We start from the raw sequence: 21,942 nt of genomic DNA, 5'->3' as shown, positions 1-21,942 counted from the left end.
CCGCCAAACGGCATTGGCGCTATCAGGCAACCCCGCGGTGCTATCCTGGCCTTCTACGACCGCGTCACTCAACGAAACAAACAATGCTCCTCGCCGAGCTCCATTACGTCCGAGCTTAGCAACACTCCGCGATAACCGAGCTCCTGCTAAGCTAGGCCGGTTTGTGGAGGACCTTGTGCGCCGAGCTAAAAGTGCGAACAACAGGACCCAGGCTGACGGTGCATCATCTCAGCCAAGCGGGCCCAGGACTCCAACCGAGCAAACCAACCCGGGATCGGCCCAGGCTAGCTTGGCCTAAACATGCTCGATCCTCTCAGGCCGGACATTTCCATGGCCCAAGCTAGATTATGAATCTCCCTCTCAACATATTATACAAACTAATATAAAATATGTAATTTGTAAAATGAATAATAAGTTATTCTCAAGTCCGACTCAAAAGATAGATTTTTTAAAAAATATTCTTAAAAAAAAAAATTTAGAGAATTGACTCACTTTTTAAACTATTTGGGAAACTAACCTATTTTTTTTAAATCGCATTTTGAAAATGTAATTTCAAATTAAACTTGTATTTTCAACAGACAATTTTACCTTGAAAGTGCATGTTGAAAATGCAATTATGCGATTTCAAAATACAATTTTAATTTCAAAATCACATTTTCAAAATGTGATTTTAAAAAGTATGCTAGTTTCTTAAATAATTTGAAAAATGAGTTAATTTTTTAAATTATTATTTTTTTATAGAATATTTAAAAAAAAAAAAACTCCAAAACATACGCGGGCTTAGAAAATGGAGCTGATCCGACTCATCGAAAGATGAATCCCATGTCTTTACACCATACCATAGTAAGAGATTTGAGATGGGTTAACGTGGGGCTCATGCATTTACATACTTGAATCAAATCCACTTTCTTAAGATTATTTATTATTCGATGATTTGAATAAGACCTTGTTTGACGAGGTCGGTTTTTAATTAAAAAGTTACAAAATTATTATAATCATGATAAGATTATTTGAAAAAAAAATTCTTTATATATTTTTTTTTGTAAAAATTTAGAAATTTATTAAAAAATTAATTTTCAAACACCCTAAGGATTATTAAAGACTTTTACAATATTATTTATATTGACATGGTTTATGTCATTAAATATAAATTTATAAATAATATTTTACAAATTTTAATAATTTTTTTATTATTTTATCTCATATAAAATTTAAAATCCTAGTTGAATAAATAGAATCATTTTCCATTGGTAACTCAAACAGCTCCAAATTTAGATATATACAATGTGATTAGTGTATATATCATGTTTATAATGTGATTAGTGCATTTACATACTTGAATCAAATCCACTTTCTTAAGATTATTTATTATTCGGTGATTTGAATAAGACCTTGTTTGACAAGGTCAGTTTTTAATTAAAAAGTTACAAAATTATTATAATCATGATAAGATTATTTGAAAAAAAATTTCTTTATATATTTTTTTTTGTAAAAATTTAGAAATTTATTAAAAAATTAATTTTCAAACACCCTAAGGATTATTAAAGACTTTTAAAATATTATTTATATTGACATGGTTTATGTCATTAAATATAAATTTATAAATAATATTTTACAAATTTTAATCATTTTTTTATTATTTTATCTCATATAAAATTAAAAATCCTAGTTGAATAAATAGAATCATTTTCCATTGGTAACTCAAACAGCTCCAAATTTAGATATATACAATGTGATTAGTTTCTAGGGGTGTGCGTGGTGCGGGTGGGTGCGGTTTGAGAGAAAAATAGAAATCATATGGCGGGTGGCGGATTGATAAAAGTGTCACTAGAATTTGTCATTTTTCTTATAAAAAATCGGCGATTCGGTTGGCAAATAATGGCAGATTTGCCTTGGCGGTTCAGGTGGATTGACGGTTTATAAAATAATATAATTCAAATTACAAAACTTAAATCAAAAAGTAAAAAAAAGATGAGAGATACCGTGATGTTAAACATCTTGTGAAGCTTTATTCTGATGCAGCAAGTGTAGCAACAACATGATAATATCAACGACCATGCCATCAGTTCATTATAAGCATCTGTGGAAGCTACAATGATCAAATAAAACACATAAAATTAATATCATTCAGGGTTTACAATATATTAAAAATGTTTACTGTTGAAAGCATATAGATTGAAAAATGAGCTGATGCAAGTTTGTAACATGGCCAGAAAAAAAAAAGATTGAAAAGTGAATTGGAATCCAATTTTATTTTGAATTACTGACATCTTGAATTCCCCTTGAGCAGTAATGTAATACTATATTCTAAGGTATAGAACAACAAGCAAACTTAAGTAAAAAAGAATTTTTAGAATCTTATAAAACATGATTTAATAGCGGTGCGGGTCGGTGCGGTTTGGAAGAAAAATAGAAATCGGCGGATTGATAAAAATGTTACTAGAATTTGCCATTTTTCTTACCAAAAACCGGCGGTTCGATTGGCAAATAATAACGAATTTGCCTTGGCGGTGCGGTTCGGTGCGATTTTGACGGTTTCGACGGTTTCGGCGGTATTATGCACACCCCTAAGTGTATATATCATGTTTATATGTATATTTTGTACACTGTATTTCAAAACTCGGTAATTAATTATTTTAAAATATTATTTTATTACAGTTATTCTTTTTTTTGTTAAGATTTTGTGGGAGATTTATACAAAATTAATAACGTTTTTATCTAGTGATTCTGTTTGTATTTTGTCACAAGATAAGTAGGATAAAATGTAAATAAAATTACTTAATAAGAATGTTATTGTCTTTAAAAAAAATATATATATGCCATATACTTTACACATACCATGATTTCATTTAAATCATAGAATAAAATCTTGACATAAAGCATTAAATGTAATAAGATAATAAATCAAAATAATCAGCTGTTAAATTTAAAAATGTAAGAATGCAAAATACAAATGAAACATGGTTTAACAAGATTTTTTGAAATTTACTCATATATTTTTTGGGAAAAAAAATGGCAATTGCTTATTGGGTGTGACATAGGGCTGTGACATTGGGCTGGCTATATGATTATTTGAATCGTGTAATCTGTCTAACTCGAACCGATCCGTATATAAATGGGCGTTTTCGCAGACATAATGCGAGTGAATGCAGTTTGAAATATGATATTATTACGGATTACAAATTTTATCTGCACCCGCAAAAACATGTCCGTACTCAGACTTTTTTTTTTAATAAACCTAGACCGTTGATTTCATTCATCCTATCCTAGATATTTTTGGTGCATGGAATTAGAGTTTTTAAAACTTAGATGTGATTCATGATGGAGTTTGTGAGTTTGTAAATGTTTTTATTTTATTTAATGGGTTTGAATTGAATGAAATTTGACAATAATTTATTGTTATTTTATTATTACATTTTGGATGAATATAAAAGTTAATAAAGAATTACTTTTAGGTAAGTTTAGGATTTTACTTTAATTATATTTTTGGGTAGTAAATGATTTTGATAATTTAGTTTTAGATTTTAAAATATGTGCTTGTGTTAGTTTATAATTTTATTTAAAAATTTAAGATGTTGAATGATTTACTTGTGTTAAGAATTGATTTTGTTGTGTTTTTAATTTTATAAGTTTTAATTCGTTAATTATTAATATTGAATATTTTAAAAAATAAAAAAAAAATAATTCAAAATAAATATTTATAAAATAAGAAAAAAAATTCCGAAAGTAAAATTTTAAATAAAAAAGTTCAATTCACAAACTACATGCATATTTACAAACCTTATTTACATAAATCGCAACCGATATTACAAATAATTAAAAATTCAAATTTTCTCAAATCACAAATACAGGTCAATCCAAACCACGAACCAAACCGTTTAAAACGTGAAAAAAAAGAAAAGAAAACCGAACTGCCAATCCCCTACGGTCATCACATGATTAGTAATCGACTTCAACGCAAGCGGGTTCAAACACCACACTCCGAACCCAACGTCGCGGGCTTAACCGGAGCTGCCACTGCCAACCAAAACTAATGCAATCTCTTTTCAGGAAAATTATTCTTTGCCCCTGGGGCAAGATGGGGTGGTGTCCAACTTAGCTGTCATTGGCTGAATCAGTGAGACCATTACCCTTTTTATCTTTTTATAAAAAATAATTGGACACATATCTTTAAATAAATGGTGTAAAACAATATTCTTAGATCACCAAACTAATCCCACTCTCCTTTCGCTCCAAACCCCCAGTCAAAATCCTCACCGTCCATTCCCTCATCAAACCTATTTATACATCTCTTCCCCTCTCTTCTTCCCTTGCCCGCAACTCCCTCTCCTTCACTCCCATCGTGAAAAAGAGAGTGAGTTTCAGATCCACTCACACTTGTTTTTGTGTTTTTTTTGTGTGAGCTTTTAAACAAACATGGCTCTCATAGTAGAGAAGACCACCACAGGCCGTGAATACAAGGTCAAGGACATGCACCAGGCCGACTTCGGCCGCCTCGAACTCGAGCTCGCCGAAGTCGAAATGCCGGGTCTCATGTCCTGCCGGGTCGAGTTCGGCCCATCACAACCCTTCAAGGGCGCCCGCATCACCGGTTCGCTCCACATGACGATCCAGACCGCCGTCCTCATCGAAACCCTAACCGCTTTGGGTGCCGAAGTCCGGTGGTGCTCCTGCAACATCTTCTCCACCCAGGACCACGCCGCCGCCGCCATCGCACGTGACTCCGCTGCCGTGTTCGCCTGGAAGGGAGAAACCCTCCAGGAGTACTGGTGGTGCACGGAGCGGGCCCTCGACTGGGGCCCCGGCGGCGGACCCGATCTGATCGTCGATGACGGCGGCGACGCCACTCTGCTGATCCATGAGGGTGTGAAGGCGGAGGAGGAGTTTGAGAAGTGTGGGAAGGTTCCAGATCCGAGCTCTACTGACAACGCTGAGTTTCAGATCGTGTTGAGTATTATTAGGGATGGACTGAAGACTGATCCTAAGAGGTATCACAAGATGAAGCAGAGATTGGTTGGAGTTTCGGAGGAGACGACTACTGGTGTCAAGAGGCTTTATCAGATGCAGGCTAATGGAACTTTGTTGTTCCCTGCTATCAATGTCAATGACTCCGTCACCAAGAGCAAGGTATCGATCTATATTTGTTCATTTATGGTTGGGTCTGTTTCAGATCTGAGATTTATAGTTGTTAGATATGAAAGTGATAGCAGTGTTTGTGTTCATGCACTTCTTTGATCTGGTTTTTCAATCTCATTATTTTAACAGTTCTATTTCAATTACATATTAATAATTTATATACACAGGTGTAGATCTGAGATTTACAGTCTCGATTGTGTGGGTTGATCTAATTTTGGATTTGTTGGGTTGATTTTACTAGATCTGTTCTCACTTTTGATTGAAATGAAAATGATAGATTCGTTCTGTGATCTGCATGTCGTACTTGGTTTGTTAAAATCTAGATCTGTCTATCTATTCCATTTTTTTTTTTTTGCTCTTGCTTTTGCTTTTTATTTTTTGTTTTTACATTTTTGCTTCAGATCTCAAGCTTCACATATTCACAAATAAAGAATATACTGCTAGTGATTTTGTCTTTTTATTGATTCTTTCAGTTTGTTCTATTATCTTCTGTGAATTACAACATGTATTTCTACTGACTGTTGATTCAGTTCACTCCATCACAATTATCTAACAGAATTTTGAGTTTCATTTTCTGAGAATTGCCCCAACAATAACTTACTCATTGATCTGATTGATTTATGTATTATAAATTTATAATCTTTGACTAGTCTTGGATTTGAAATTGAGATTTTGGTAACCCGTTTCTTCTCCTGCTTGTTGACTACAATTTCGAGTAGTTGATCTTATATTTTCAAGTAACAGATAGTTTCTTAGTTTAAAATCACTGATTTTGAACTCTTTGATTTCACTCTAATGATCTTTTTGTTCTGTATATGAACAGTTTGATAACTTGTATGGTTGCCGCCACTCACTCCCTGATGGTTTGATGAGAGCCACTGATGTTATGATTGCTGGAAAGGTCGCTGTTGTCTGTGGTTATGGTGATGTGGGCAAGGGCTGTGCCGCTGCAATGAAGCAAGCTGGAGCACGTGTGATTGTTACTGAGATCGATCCAATTTGTGCCCTTCAGGCTCTTATGGAGGGTCTCCAAGTTCTAACCCTCGAAGATGTGGTCTCAGAAGCCGATATCTTTGTCACCACCACTGGCAACAAGGACATCATCATGGTTCACCACATGAGAAAGATGAAGAACAACGCCATTGTCTGCAACATTGGCCATTTTGATAATGAAATTGACATGCATGGGCTTGAGACATACCCGGGCGTGAAGAGGATCACGATTAAGCCCCAAACAGACAGGTGGGTTTTCCCCGACACCAAGTCAGGCATCATTGTCTTGGCTGAGGGGCGGCTCATGAACTTGGGTTGTGCTACAGGGCATCCCAGCTTTGTGATGTCATGCTCTTTCACTAACCAAGTGATTGCCCAGCTTGAGCTGTGGAAGGAGAAGAGTACCGGCAAGTATGAGAAGAAGGTGTATGTTTTGCCCAAGCACCTTGATGAGAAGGTTGCAGCACTTCACCTTGGTAAGCTCGGAGCTAAGCTCACCATTCTCACCAAGGACCAGGCTGATTACATTCGCATTCCGGTTGAGGGTCCTTACAAGCCTGCTCACTACAGGTACTGAGGAAAGAGAGCAAAGAACAGAACATCTGAATGGAATGGTTGTTTTTGTTTTCTTTTATGCTTTGATTTGAATTAGAATGGTAGTTCTTTTTTCTTTTTCTTTCTTGTTTCGTTTTGTTTTTTTCCCCTTTTTTATGATGGGGGTTGTGTTTGGTGGCGGTGAGGGTTGAGAGGAAACAAATGGATTCTTCCTTGTGAAGAAGACCAAATGGGTTGAAATAAGGTTTGAGACTTGGGGTTGTGTGGGATATGTTGGAGTTGCTGGAGTTTAGGGTTTTACTGCATTTTGTTATAATTTTATTGTAACAAATATGAAAAGTAATATTTGCCCCTTTTTTTTTTCTTTCTAATTTTCCCCATTATTTGTTCTTTTGGTTGCCTTCAATTTGAGTCCGGATCCTCTCCAGCCAAAGACCCCCTCCTGTCCTCCGGTCAAGGGCCACGATTTGGCCACGTGGCCCTTTGAAGATCTACGGCTCAGATAAAAAAAAAAAAAAAAAATTGAATTTCTTTCCTTCTTTCATTCAACACAGCAGTAGCAGCAGCAGCTCCCATGAAGATCAAAAAAAAAAATTGAATTTCTTTCCTTCTTTCATTCAACACAGCAGCAGCAGCTCAGATAAAAATTTGAATTTTGCTCAAAAGAAGATCTACGGCTTAGATGCAACAAAGCAAAAAAAGAAAAAGAAAAAGAAAATTGAATGTTTTCCATTTCAAATTCAACACAGCAGCAGCTTCCATTGATTTAGCACCATTGAATGTTTTCTTTCATTCTCAGATTTCCTTCTTCTTCAGATTCAACAAACCCACCACCAGGAATGGAGAAATCAGCCTGATCTTCCCTTTTTCATTTAGTTTTTACAAAATCCTTAACAATCAATCTCTGTTTACAAAACCCATGTCTTCTTCTTCAAATAAAACAAACCCACCACCAGGAATGGAGAAACCAGCCATCGTAACGCCGCCGCCGCCACCACCACCACCATCAAAACCCATCTGGGTCCTTCCCTACAAGACCCAAAGTCTCCAAAATCTGTACACAATCGGGAAAAAGCTAGGGCAAAGACAGTTCGGAACCACCCATCTCTGCACAGAGAAGTCTACTGGGATTAACTACGCTTGCAAATCGATTCCAAAGAAGAAGCTCATCTGCAAGGAGGACTAAAAATTTGAATTTTGTGCTGGGTTGAATAAACGAAATTCAATTTTTTTTTTTTTTTTTACCTGAGCCGTAGATCTTCAAAGGGCCACGTGGCCAAATCGTGGCCCTTGACCGGAGGACAGGAGGGGTCTTTGGCTGGAGAGGCTCAAGTTTGGTGTCTCGGAAAAAATTTCATATATGTTGAAACTAATTTACTTGGTAAAGGCTTTAGATATGGGGTAAGATGTTGGAAAAGGTAAAGTACTGATGTCAGTGGATGCTGAATCATGGGACTGCAATTGAATAGGGTAGGTGTATATCTTTTTCTTTTTAAATACACATTAATTAATAATTAATGTATGTTTAATTTGGCATTTTTAGTTTGAAATTTAGAGCATGAATGTGTTGGAGCATGCATCTTTAACTCAACCTACTAGTAGTGTCTTTTGGGAAGGAAAAAAAAAATTCACTTTTAACTTTTTATATATTTTAGGTCACATTATTTTTTATATTTTTTATTTACGAAAAGATAAAATAAATTAAAAAAATTAAAAAGTCGATCTTTTATCAATCTTTCAAAATATTATAATGTTTATTAATCAAAATGTTTGTTATACTTTCTTTTTGCACTCCTTAGTCAAGATGTATTTGATCATTTTTCATCATTTTTGTTGCTGATGTAAAATTTTATAAAATTAATAAATATTATTTGGATGAATAGTTCAAATAAAGAGTATGATTGGAATAAAAATATAAAATAGTTGATAGACAAAATAAATTGTATGTTTTATAATAATGTTTAGATAGATAAAATGATAGATAAAATGCCTATTAGCATTAGAGATGTTCGTGGGCAATATCCTAGTTCTGGTAATGGGTATTTGTTGACTATTAAGTGTAGAATATTGATTATTAAGTGCTATAAAAAACAATGCTTACTAAATTAAAAGTTCACAGATTAGTTAGTGCTTATAAATGTTAGTTCAATTCTACAACATTTGAAAAGTGTGTATTTTCCGACATACTAATGTTATCGTTTGAAATGAGTGCATTTCTAAAGCCCGATTGTATGCATACTTGGGGACCAAGCACAACCCAAAGCTCTTGTGCAATCTCACCGAGGGAACTGAGAGCTTTAGCATGAAACCAACCATTAGAGCTGCCTACCCAAAAACCATTCAAGAGTCCTGAAACAGCCTTCCATTCCCAGCGCCACTGGTATCCATCCCCCTTCATCACCGAAACATCAACATATAATAACTTGATAACACAAATAGGGTGAGAGGTGGCTTTCATTTTACATCAACTCGCTAAGGCTGTGTTTGGTTCATGAATTTGATGAGGGATTTGGAAATAAAAAAGGAAAAAGAAAAGGTATCTGGAGCATAGGTATGTAATTATATTTATTCACATTTTATTTATTTTTTCGTTTTCATTTTTCTTCCCCCTTTTTGAATCCCTAAACAAGTCAAGTTGTAGCTATTTCACGAGTCCTCTAGTCCAAAAATTAACCACAGTGAATTAGTAGGAGGGACAAAATTAGATTCATTAACCATTTTATTTCTCCAAAACGAAATCACCTCTCTTATCATATCCACTGCCACTGGCGCGCGCGCACATAAAAGAAAATGGACTGCTGCTCTTGCTTTACTCTCTATGCAGCAGCAGGTTCTTCTGACCAAATTGGCTTTTGGGTCTACATTCACTGCATGCACAATCCTCTATCCTCTAATGCATGGCAAATTGTTTGTCTTTGTTTTGTCATTTCTTATTTTTCAATGTTCAATTATTCACAAGGGGGCCCAAAAACTCATTTGTCTTCAAAATGCACCTCTTCAGTCTGTTTTAATTCACTCTTACCTACCCATAACATCTCAACCCTGTTTCTTGATATATTGCTGTTTCTGAAAATGAATTTGAATTCCATTACTAGCAGTGCCTTTGAAGAATAACTCTGCTGATTGATATGAAGAGTGTTCTTGTTTGTATTCCTTGAAAAATATTTGATCCTGTTTGGCAAATGCATTCACATTTGAATGTCATTTGAGCTCAGAAAGAATCCATTTTCTCTCTAAATATAATTTTGTTGAAAAATCAGAGGCCGAGTCTCACCAATGTTTTTCCCAATAACATCATTGGGAATAGTTGGATGAATGCGATATATGAGCCTACCATTCTCTCTTAACATTTCCAAATGGTATAGCCGAACGACCACAGAAGAATAAAAAGAATAGAGAAATTGCATCTTCTTGGCTACCAAAATAAAAATAAAAATGTAAAAGATACTACGGGTGTGTTTGGTAACGTTTACGTTTTCAGTTTATATTTACAAAAATTTTATAAATTGATTTTTGTTTATTTTTAGAAAAACATAAACTACAAACGCGTTTGGTAATTGGCGGTAATTGGCACGTGGTGGCAAGTAGCGGCGGAAGACGGTGGTGGAAAGTGGTGACGGTGGGTGGTGGATAGCTGGTGGTCGTGGGTGGTGGCGGGTGGGTAGGTGATGGTGACGGGTGGTGGGTGGTAGCGAGTGGGTGGTGGTGGTGGTGGTGGTGGTGGTGGCGGGTGGTTGGTGGTGGTGGCATGTGGGTGGCGGATGGCGGGTGGTGGGGGGTGGTAGCGGGTGGGTGGTGGTGGTGGCGGGTGGTGGTGGTGGTGGTGGTGGGTGGGTGGGTGACGGTGGCGGGTGGTGGATGGTAGCGAGTGGGTGGTGATGGTGGTGGTGGTGATGGGTGGTTGGTGGTGATGGCAAGTGGGTGGCGGATGGCGAGCGGATGGTGGTGGCGGGTGGGTAGGTGACGGTGGTGGGTGATGAATGGTAGTGAGTGGGTGGTGATGGTGGTGGTGGCGGTTGGGTGGTGGTGGTGGTGGGTGGGTGGATGACGATGGCGGGTGGCGGGTGGTAGCGAGTGGGTGGTGGATGGTGGTGGCAGGTGGGTGGCGGATGGCGGGTGGTGGCGGGTGGGTAGGTGACGGTGACAAGTGGTAGCAAGTGGGTGGTTGTGGCAGTGGTGGTGGCAGGTGGTGGGTGGCGGATGGTGGGTGGTGGTGGGTGGGTGGGTGGGTGACGGTGGCGGGTGGTAGGTTGTAGCGAGTGGGTGGTGGGTAGTGGTGGCAGGTGGGTGAAGGGTGAGTGGCGGGTGATGGTGGTGGTGGCGGTGGCGGCGGCAATGGCGGCGGCGACAACGGCGGCGGCAGCGAGAGATGGGTGGTGGTGGCGAGTGGGTGACAGGTGGGTGGTGGCTGTGGTGGCAAGTGGATGGTAAGTGGTGGTGGCAGGTGGTGGTGGGGGTGGGTGGTGGTGCCGGAAGACGGTGGTGAAAAATGGTGGCGGGTGGTGGCTAGTGTTGGGTGATAAAAAAAAAAAAAAACTCAAAACTCAAAACGAAAACATATTTTTCGTGTTTTCATTTTTTGGCAAAATTTATAAACTGAGACCACTGATTTATAAATCAATAATTTTACCAAACAAGTTTTTATTTGAGTTTTTTAAATTTTAATAAATATAAACAGAAAACTGAAAACGTAACTGTTACCAAATGACACCTACCTGTTTAGTTCCACCTGGAAGAAGTTGATAAAAAAATAAAAAGTATACCCAATGCACAAAACTCTGGCTTAAGTGGAGTTTGGGAAATGATTGATGTACACAACCTTATCCAACCTTATCCCGCAAATAAAGAGACTGTTTTTGCGACTCGAACTCGTAACCAGGTCACAAATAAGTAGTTTTACCACTACAGCAGGGTCCACCCTTCTTAATAAAAAAATAAGAACAAAAAATCATAACACTACATGATAAATATAAGAATCTGAATTTGGTCAATGTAATTTCACAAATTTCCAATAACTTATTGTTTGGTAAAGAATACATAATTAATTTTTGAGTCATAATCACACTGTTGAACAAGTTGGTGGGAGTGGGTAACAGAAAATGACAGGAAAGGTAGGCAGTAAGCAACCTCAGCTGCAGAAACTAATTAAAAAATAATCCCTCCTCAAATCCAATATCAAAGCACCATTCTTTCTGCTAGAAAGGGCTATTTTGGGAAATGGATTGAAAATTATTCTTCACCTTTTAACTCACTTTCTTCTCTTAAAAAAAAAAAAAAGTTAAAAAAGTCAAAAAATAATTTTTAACCATGTTCCTAAAACACTCCAAAATATGGTTAAACATCGTTTTGACTTTTTAATTTTTTTAAGTCATATTTTTTCTCTATTTATATATATATATATATATTTTAAAAAAATTTAAAAATTCCCAAAACAAGTCAAAGGCCAATGACAATCTCTCTCTCTCTCTATCAAGCAAGTTTATATAGCTTTTGAAATTCATCTGCCTTTTTTCTTTTTTCTTATTATTGTTTTTGTAGTTATTATTTGTCTTGCGCGTAAGTACTCTGGTGAATATAAATAGTCATTCTGCAATCAAATTCTACAGAAATGTTTGTATGACTTCAGCAGGAACATTGCATTAACAGACTTAATTTTGTCAAAAACAATACCTACAATTGCTCTGGTGCTGATGGTGTATTCAAGAATTTAAGGTACGTTTGTTTTGCTGTTACATATTTTTTCAAAAAATATTTTCCTCATTTCCGTGGTGTTTGTTTTGCATAATAATTTGGGAAAACATTTTTCCTGTAAATTATTTGTATGAAGTGCTGAAAAGAACTTACAGGTTGAAGTAGAAATTGTGAGAGAGAGAGAGAGAGAGCAGAACAGCTCAATTATACAACTGATGTCAACTTTGTTATAAAAATCTAGGAAGAAGAACATTGAATAGCTTACGATGTGGATATAGTATTAGTTATAGTACAGATGATTCACTATGCTGATTAAGCTCATGAACAGATTCTAGTGAAATATAACCTAAGGATATAATCATATAACAAAAAGCAACCTGACAAGAATGGAAGCACACATTCCAGCAAATTAAACCTAGAAGAACATCAGATTTTAGAAACCCTCAATTTGCCAAACCGAAGAGCACTTCCTCAGTTGCCGACTCTCTTTCTGCATCTGAACTACTTTTGTAGACAAATACAATGGTCTGCCACAACAACAAAAAAAAAAAACCCACGAAAAAGGCAGATTCAAAGTAATTGATTTTGGGTCTTGTTAACAAGTGCTGTTGGAGCACCCCAAAAAAAAAAAATATATATATATATTAAGAGAAGTGAAGAACACATGACATTTCTCACTAATTTCAATTTTTTTTTCAACATATTCACTTTTTCAGGACTTTTTAAAAAATATAAATACTAATATTAAACAATGCTTCGGATGCACTCATTAGCATTTGCATTGATTTATTCCTTGAAGAGCCAATCGGGGCTATGTCATAATTCTGTTATAGAAAGAATAATATGTAAGGGAAAAGATTGGTTCCCTGATTCTACTTTCGTAAATTAAATAGCTTGAATGTTGGTACCTTAATGGTGTGTTTGGTTGGGGGATTTGGAGAGAGATTTGTAAATGGAAAGGGAAAGGGAAAGGGAAAAGGTGTGTGAAACTATGTGAAATATATACATATTTTATTCACATTTCACCTACTTTTTCCATTTCCATTTCTAAATCCCTCTCCAAATCCCCCAACCAAACACCACATAAAGGCTTTTAAAATCCATGGTAAGCCACAATAAAAAAACAAATGTTGTCGTTGCCCTAGCTAGCCTTCAGTCTATTAACCAGATAAAACCAAGCTTTAATCCTATAACTAGTTGAGATCGGCACTCAGTGAGCATAAATTTTGACCACAAATACAAGTTAAGGATACTCCAAAACAAATTGATTGAGTAAGATCTACTTGATACATTTGAAGTGGATGATTTGCTCATTTATGTGGCATGTATATGTTTTCTGTACTAGAGTTGTAATCCCTACTTGTAGAGATTGTGGCAATGAATTGGTCGGCTTCAGAACAGAGAAACAAGATAAAAGGAAAGCACACTTTTGCAATTTTATGGATTCTAACCCATCCAAATTGGAGTCCTCAGTAAAATTGAAGTATAACAACGCATGCATGTCTAATCTGGCTAAAAGCAACATCATTTATAGACAAACATAATAAATTGATTCCCATGCATTCCATTTCCGACCACTTTTTTATTTGTGACGATGAGGTGCTAGATTAATACATAAAATAAATAAATAGAAGGATGATGAATACTAATCAGTAACTACAATTACATTATTCTTGCAAAATTAGCAAACTAACGAGTGTCTGTTGAGCAAAGAGTTGTCCAATGTTGGATTTTACAACTTATACGGTTACAGGTAAGAAAAAAAGAAGAAGATTAACAATGGATCGCATTTATTTGAGAACAGCAAGTTATGTGCAAGCTATGGACAAGGACTAAACAAAAACTGAAAAGCAGAATGCATCATGGGTGTTAGAATTTGAAGCATCTTTGTTGTGACCAGGCTCAGAAACAAATACTATTACCACACCCACAAACAACACAAACAAGTTTTACGTTGTTCAGCAATGCGCCTACGTCCACGAGCGACGCATTTTACTAATTTAAGAGAGAACAAACAATACAAATTACAACAATGAAGGAGGAGGAGACAACACTCTCAACTCAACTCACACTCATACACACAACTCTCTCTGATTCTGCGTCTCTTCTGCTGCACTAAACCCACCACATGCACTCCCATTTATAAACAATGGGAGAGCCAAAGGCAGCACTTGCCTACCGACAAGCTACCATAATAGCTCAGCTAATCTCCAAAATCTGTAGCACACTCTTTTTGCAGCCAAAGTTGACTTCCTTGAATCTGAGCCAACAAACAACATCTTTCCCATAAAAATACCAACTCCAAAATCAGAACTTCTTTCACCTATCCCAACCACAAAACTCTTTGATAAAGAATGATTGACAATAGATAACCTGAACCTAAGGGTTGCAATTTGGTCAGCAAATTCTATGACATTTATTAATCCATGTTGAAATATGTTGTCAAATGTCAACAACCTGAATCCAACCCAATATGTTCAATACTTTTATTTCATTATACTTGTCTTCCATCCCCACATATTATACAACTCAGGTAAAGAGGTTAATCTTCCCACAAATCCTTGAAAGAAAAAAAATGATCCCCAGAGGGACAGTGGTACTGGTTTTTGTCCCAAACAGAAATAGGTTGTGGTTTTTCATTTAACTAGAGATGTGTGTTCAAACCAAGAGAAATGGATTTGAGAACCTGGTGTACACATTTCGAAGAAATCATTCCGGTTTATGAAGCGACTTAGTGCTAGACTTCACTGGTAAGGTGGCACAGCATTACATAACCAATTTCTTACTTTTCAAGTGGATACAACTATTTTCTGTCCAATCCTAACCTTTTTTCCCCTTCCTGGACAAGAGTAGTTCAGCCTGAAACAACTGAGACCCAAGTCTAACTTATGTCCGAAAAATTTGTCAATTCTGAGAAGCAATTTTTGGAAGGAAGGATGGGTTTTTCAATTAATGTACACTAAACCTAACCCACTAACCTAACCCACTACATCCACCCCACTAAACCTAACACACTTACCATCTCCACTACCACCCACCACCTCCACTACCATCCACTACCACCACTCACTTACCTCACACCTCTCATATATAATAGCTTGTAACATACAAATCAAAATACACAACAATCTTGTAAGACAACAATAAATCAATAATACATGTGTTTTAACATGGTATCAGAGCGGGTTTAGAACCTAATATTTTCGCTTCACCGGCGGGCGGCAACCTCATCTTAGCCGTCCGCCGGACCTCAACCTCTCTTCAAACACTTGCTCAGAAAATCTTTTGCCAGCTCGGAAAAACCATCTCGGAAACTCTGGTACATCGCCGGAACACCCAATCCGGTCCAGGGCCGAAACAGGGTCGTTCACCTCCGGCCACGGCGGAGACCCGATGGCCATCTCGATTACAGTGCAACACAGAACCCAAATATCGGCCGAAAACCCTTGTTCTTCGCCGGAGACAACTTCCGACGCCATGAATACCGAGTACCTCACTATTGACGAAAGACGTGCTCTTGAGGGCGAAATCGTTCGTAAATGCCTCGCTCGCACCGAACAACAGTGTTCCTTTGTCGAGCATCGGAACTACAAGATTGTATACCGGCGCTATGCATCACTATTCTTCTTGGTTGGAGTTGACAATGAAGAAAATGAGCTTTCTATTCTGGAATTCATACACCTTTTAGTTGAAACCATGGATCGCCATTTTGGCAATATGTGCGAGCTGGACATCATGTTCCATCTAGAGAAAGCACATTTCATGCTGGAGGAAATGGTCATGAATGGGTGTATTGTTGAGACAAGCAAGGCTAACATTCTCTCTCCTCCGACACCGAGCCCTTAACAGCTGGAGGATTCCATTCTTGGCGAATCACATATCGCCCACTCCCTTTTTCTGATGGAAAACTTTTTTTTTTTTAGATTTACAATCCGTGTGATAAAGATTCTTATTTTCTTTTTATATATATATATATATTATTTTTATTCCCCCAACTCACCAACCCCACTTTACTTTTCTTCTTTTGTTTTTTTTTTTTATTTTTTCTTTTCCTCTATTTTACACCACCCACGTTACTTCCCACATTTTTTTTTTCTTTTAATATATCTATATATTAAACTCATGCCTCATAAAACCATTAGTTTAGCTCAGTGTTTGGATGGTGGGGGACACAGCATGCTTTTCCAGAAAAACAAAAAAAAAAAAAAAAAAAAAAGACAAAGCGCCACACAACCCCTTTCTTTTCTTTTCTTTATTCTCCACTCACACACAATTATCATCACCTTTTGCACCTCACCCGTTGCTCCACTTTCTTTCTTTTCTTTTATTTTATTAAAAAAAAAAAAAACAAAACAGGATAGGAGACACGGTATGGTCGTGTCGGACCGTTGTAGCAGACAGTTTACGGGGTCATGTCGGACCGTTGTAGCAGACAGTTTACGGGGTCATGTCGGACCGTTGTAGCAGACCATTCTTATTATTATTATTATTATTCTTATTTTTATTTTTTTTTTATTTTTGCACAACCACACAAAAAAAAAAACAAAAAACAAAACAAAACAAAACAAGACAAAACAAAAAAAAAAGGCAGAAGAAGAACTGCACACCAAACTCATTTTATTCATATCGGGCCTCACCCCGATCATCATTTTACACACAAAAAAAAAAAAAAAAAAAATACAAACAAAACAACCACACCCACAGTGGGATTTTTCTTTTCCCTTCTCTATTCTACTGCAGGTCTCTTCTTCTTACTTTTATCTTGGGTGTCCCGTGCCAGTCCGGTCTCCGTATTTCCTTGTCCACCGAGCACGTTCACTCCCCCATACTCCTCCACTGCAGCATATGGAGGACCTCCAAATCGGAACATCACGGTGGCCTTCCGCTTCAGCTCCTTGTTTTCTGCCCTTAGCACGCTTATCTCTGCTCGCGCATCCTTATACATGCGTTGGAGCAGAGCCAGCTGGGAGTTTAAATGCTGCACCTCATTTGTCCTACTCTGCAGCCGGTTCGACAGGTTTGTGACCGCCGTCATACTTTCCACACATGCCTTCAAAGTATACTGGTTGGCCTCCACATCCGACTGCACTGCCATTCTTTGCTCCACCGACCGCATCGGAAAGTTCAACGGAGCAAACTCCGGGGCGCTTGGTTGAGGTTCCAGTGCCACCGCACCAGTTCTCTCTCTCGTTGACTCGTTGAGGTCGGGAAAGAGGGTGAGCAGCCCGCGGGAAGACGATGAAGCCATTTTCTAGGCAACAGAGTGTTATACAGAATCTCTCTCAGAAATCTCTCTCAGAATATCTCTCGCAGGTGTTTTTGCCTCAGCCTCAGCCTTCGTCTTATAGCCGAGGCAGCCACGCGCATCGCGCGCCTCTTGCCACCAGCCGACAAACGGGCACGCAAGCCAAGGCGCCCACGTGCCTCGCCATCATGTCCGGCACACCTTTTGATAAATTGGGCACGCCTTTTGATGGCACGCCTTTTGACAACATTGGGCACACCTTTTGAGGGTGCAACTTTTACATCGGTCCGACATGACCCCGTAAACTGTCTTCTACAACGGTCCGACATGACCTCGTAAACTGTCCTGCTACATCGGTCCGACATGACCCCATAAACTGTCTTCTACAACGGTCCGACATGACCCCATAAACTGTCTTCTACAACGGTCTGACACGACCACACAGTGTCTGCTACATCGGTCCGACATGACCCCGTAAACTGTCCTGCTACATCGGTCCGACATGACCCCGTAAACTGTCCTGCTACATCGGTCCGACATGACCCCGTAAACTGTCTTCTACAACGGTCCGACATGACCCCGTAAACTGTCTGCTACATCGGTCCGACATGACCCCATAAACTGTCTTCTACATCGGTCTGACACGACCACACAGTGTCTGCTACAACGGTCCGACATGACCCCGTAAACTGTCTGCTACAACGGTCCGACATGACCCCGTAAACTGTCTGCTACAACGGTCCGACACGACCATACCGTGTCTCCTATCCTGTTTTGTTTTTTTTTATTTATCAGTTTACTTTTCTGTTTTGTTACTCTCTTCAAACTCAAGTTGGTTAGTTCCTATCCTCCTTGAGTTTGAGGGGGGCTGTTAATGTACACTAAACCTAACCCACTAACCTAACCCACTACATCCACCCCACTAAACCTAACACACTTACCATCTCCACTACCACCCACCACCTCCACTACCATCCACTACCACCACTCACTTACCTCACACCTCTCATATATAATAGCTTGTAACATACAAATCAAAATACACAACAATCTTGTAAGACAACAATAAATCAATAATACATGTGTTTTAACAAAATCAAACACTCGTCAAGTGGTAATCAAGGATTTTTGCTTTCAATATTTAAGGGAGACCAACATGTAATTGTGTGTACAAAGTTAAGAAGCCCCAAATCTGCCCTAGCATGAAGGTGCAGAGACCATCATCCTCAAACCCCAATTAGGCATCATATCAAAATTATCAATTATTTTAACCAAAAATATTAAGCGTCCCCATAATTAAAGACAAAAATACATTCATATAAGTAGCAGATGGGACTACTAGTTTTTAATTTACAAACATAACTAAGAAGCCCAAGAAAGCATCTCATAAGAAAGAACAATAAAAACAGTTTAACAATCTCATCAAGTCAAGGTTTGATGCCACTAATGTCTCTAGCACAACCTGTGATGACCTCACAACCTCTGTTATATGGGTTTGCCTGGCCAGATGCTTTGCAGTTGTAGTAAGAAGCCCCAGGTCTTGTACATGGAACCAAGTCCCTCTTCAGTGTCTTATAGCTTATATACCTCCTCTGCATCACCAAAACCCTCCTATTGCTCTCTGAATCCATCTCTGCCTCCTCTTCAATACATTCACCAATCTTTCCAGCACAAACCCTCCTCACCATTGCATCCAAATCACTAGTTTTCAGTGAATTGAGGCCAAGAACTGAAACCCCATTGCAGATTGTGAGGTGGGTGTGAAATAAAAGCAGCAATATGAAAAGGGTGTTCATGGGTTTCAGTTGGATTTGGGGCATTTCTCTTTTTGGAGGTTTGCTCAGCTTGTGACTTTGTGTTTGTGGTTTTGTGGGCTGTGAAAGATGAGATTTGTGAGTGAGTGATTGAGTGAAGTAATGAAAGTGAGATATTTTTGTGGGTTGGAAGGGTCATTTGATGTTGTGAGGGTCACAGTCTCACCAACCTGGCTGCTCATGGGGGGTTGCTGTGGGATTGAATGCGACTTACCGACCACCATCTTGGAATTTTTATGGGAAGGCTTTGTCAAGAATCCAGTCTAGTAATTCTGTGCTCTGCTTTTTGGCCCATTGGCGTCTGTTTGATTAAGACAAGTGCCTAAATTTGGGAATTACAAATTGATTGGTTGGTTGAGTGATGGGTCGTTAAACATACCAAAATTAAATATTAAACTATACTAAATTCTATCAGAATAATGGTAAGTTCAGGTATCGATCCATAGGGACTATTGTGAAATTAAACTAATTTAATTGTCAAATTCTTAAATTAATTTTGATAAAAAGATTGGTTGTTTATAACCTAATTTAATAACGAATAAATTAAACTATGAAATTAAATTATCAATAATAAATGAAATTGGGTTTACTGAATTAGGGAAAAATCCTAGGATAGAGAATTCACCACTAACCACATAATTAGGGTTTCCAATTGAAATTAATTATGTTATGGTTTGAACGGATTAATGTTTCGCAACTACAAGCTCAAAGCATTTAACAAGAAGATCATCACATTTAATGTACGAGCACGAACCATCTCAAGTAATACGAATCGTTCACTCTAAACTAGGGTAGTGATACGACTTGTTCCTCGTAGCATGGTTCGTCCCATACCTTGAATGTGAAGGAATAGAAAACTCATGTATGGATAATATTCAACAATCACAGAAAGTCAAATATTTGAAAAGATAATGAAAATTATATATAAAGAATCTCTAAAACACCATACAATGGTTCAAACCTTTACATAATATAAAATCAAAAAAGAAAAACCTATTACATGGTTAGGGTTTCTTCAAAACCCTAGAAAAGGAGACTAGCCACTCATGGAGGAGTGGGAGGAGGTAGATGGAGAAGGAACCACCATGGGAGACATCTTTGAAGCTTCTTGTTTCTTTCTCTTTTTCAAACCCTAGCCTCTCTCTTTAGGTCAAAAACAATTTCAGAACCCTAATCCAGCCTTTTACTTGCCTTTTTATACTTCCAATCTCATCCAAACAGGTTTACAACGTCGGTTTGACTTTCCCAGAAAAAATCAACGCACGTGCGGGAAGGTCAACGCACGTGCGGAAAAAGTCAACGCACGTGCGAGAAAGTCAACTCTGCCCAAATTCTGTCTTTTTGCTCATTTTATGCTCCAACGATGTACAACCTGATTGACACTCAACACACATAAAATATACAGTTTGACCAACAAGTGAAATTAAGAGATTCTAATTAACGGCCTCAATGATGTACATTTCGGCCTTAATCACATCCCCCAACTTATCACTTGCTAGTCCTCAAGCAAGTAAAATAAAATAAAATTAAACAAAATCTATCTATTTCCTTTTTCATGGAAAAACGGTTGCATTTAGCATATGCAACAAGCCTTTAAACCATAAGGTTACCCCAAGTGGACGAGTAAAGTCTCGTGAGGGTTTCCAGAAATGATACCCACAAACATTTACATATTCATATATACTCAACAACAAATGACTACACTACTCCACCTAACAATTAACTTATGTGCCACTACAGTGTGATATTTAGACATCATGAGTCATTAAAAACACAGTGGACAAGCATGAAGGAACCTATTGAGTCAAAACCACAATTCAGTTAATACAAAAGTAAAGTTCCCTATACTTGTGCATGCTAGTAGACAAGTCATGAGTACCCTCGGTGTAAAGTGCAATCTCCATATTAGTTAACTATCCACTATAATAGCCCAGTGTAACTCATAATAACACCCATCATATACAGAAAGACTAACCTGTTGCAGCCAAGATTTTCAAAAGTTGTTGTTGTTTTTTTATTTTTATTTTTTTTAAATGATTGTGCAATGTCCTGATCCATTAAGCTTTCTAATCAACCCATGTAACAAGCGTTGGGCCAATGACTCCCAAACCAGACGGTTTTAGGGCACTAGGTGTAAAAACACCCCTACGGGCTTAATAACTCGAGTTAAAAAGGCTACGAATCCGAACAAGTTATTCTTCTTATTTTTCCTTAACTGTGCAATGTCCATGTCCCTTAAGCTTTCTAATTAACCCATGTAACAAGCATTGGGCCAATGACTCCCAAACCAGACGGTTTTAGGGCATTAGGTGTAGAGTCACCCCTACGAGCTTAATAACTCGAGTTAAAAAGGTTACGGACCCAAACTAGTCAAGTGGTGTTTGTTTGTTTGTTTGTTTTTTTTTTTTTTTTTTTTTTTGTAAGAATCTTGGCTCCTCATTTATTCTTTTCTGTAACTCTAGCTATTATCAATGATGTACACCAGGGATTATAATAAAAAGATCACTA

At 37.8% G+C, this 21,942-nt stretch overlaps 2 protein-coding genes, 1 long non-coding RNA gene and 1 pseudogene across 3 annotated transcripts; 2 read left to right on the top strand and 2 right to left on the bottom strand.

The window, feature by feature from the left end:
• The first annotated feature begins 3,871 nt into the window (after positions 1-3,871).
• Positions 3,872-7,055, top strand: LOC114323687 (adenosylhomocysteinase). The gene is made up of 2 exons (XM_028271347.2): positions 3,872-5,127; positions 5,960-7,055. The coding sequence occupies exons 1-2, from the start codon at positions 4,417-4,419 to the stop codon at positions 6,704-6,706; spliced, it is 1,458 nt and encodes a 485-aa protein (XP_028127148.2). The 5' UTR covers positions 3,872-4,416; the 3' UTR covers positions 6,707-7,055.
• An 8,797-nt stretch (positions 7,056-15,852) lies between these two features.
• On the top strand, positions 15,853-16,221 carry LOC114270388 (AP-4 complex subunit sigma pseudogene; annotated as a pseudogene).
• A 1,624-nt stretch (positions 16,222-17,845) lies between these two features.
• LOC145792153 (uncharacterized) lies at positions 17,846-18,710 on the bottom strand. Its single transcript, XR_014331324.1, has 2 exons — positions 17,989-18,710; positions 17,846-17,952 (listed from the first exon to the last, which is right to left on the bottom strand). It is a non-coding gene; the product is annotated as an uncharacterized LOC145792153 (long non-coding RNA).
• Positions 18,711-19,047: 337 nt separating this feature from the next.
• Positions 19,048-19,440, bottom strand: LOC114323685 (protein RALF-like 24). Its single transcript, XM_028271345.2, has one exon. The coding sequence runs from the start codon at positions 19,438-19,440 to the stop codon at positions 19,048-19,050; it is 393 nt and encodes a 130-aa protein (XP_028127146.1).
• Positions 19,441-21,942: the final 2,502 nt, after the last annotated feature.

This window comes from Camellia sinensis, chromosome 6 (genome assembly GCF_055761805.1).
Source record: "Camellia sinensis isolate YWXY chromosome 6, ASM5576180v1, whole genome shotgun sequence".
In the NCBI taxonomy this organism is placed as follows: domain Eukaryota; kingdom Viridiplantae; phylum Streptophyta; class Magnoliopsida; order Ericales; family Theaceae; genus Camellia; species Camellia sinensis.
This window is presented reverse-complemented; position numbering and strand designations above follow the sequence as displayed.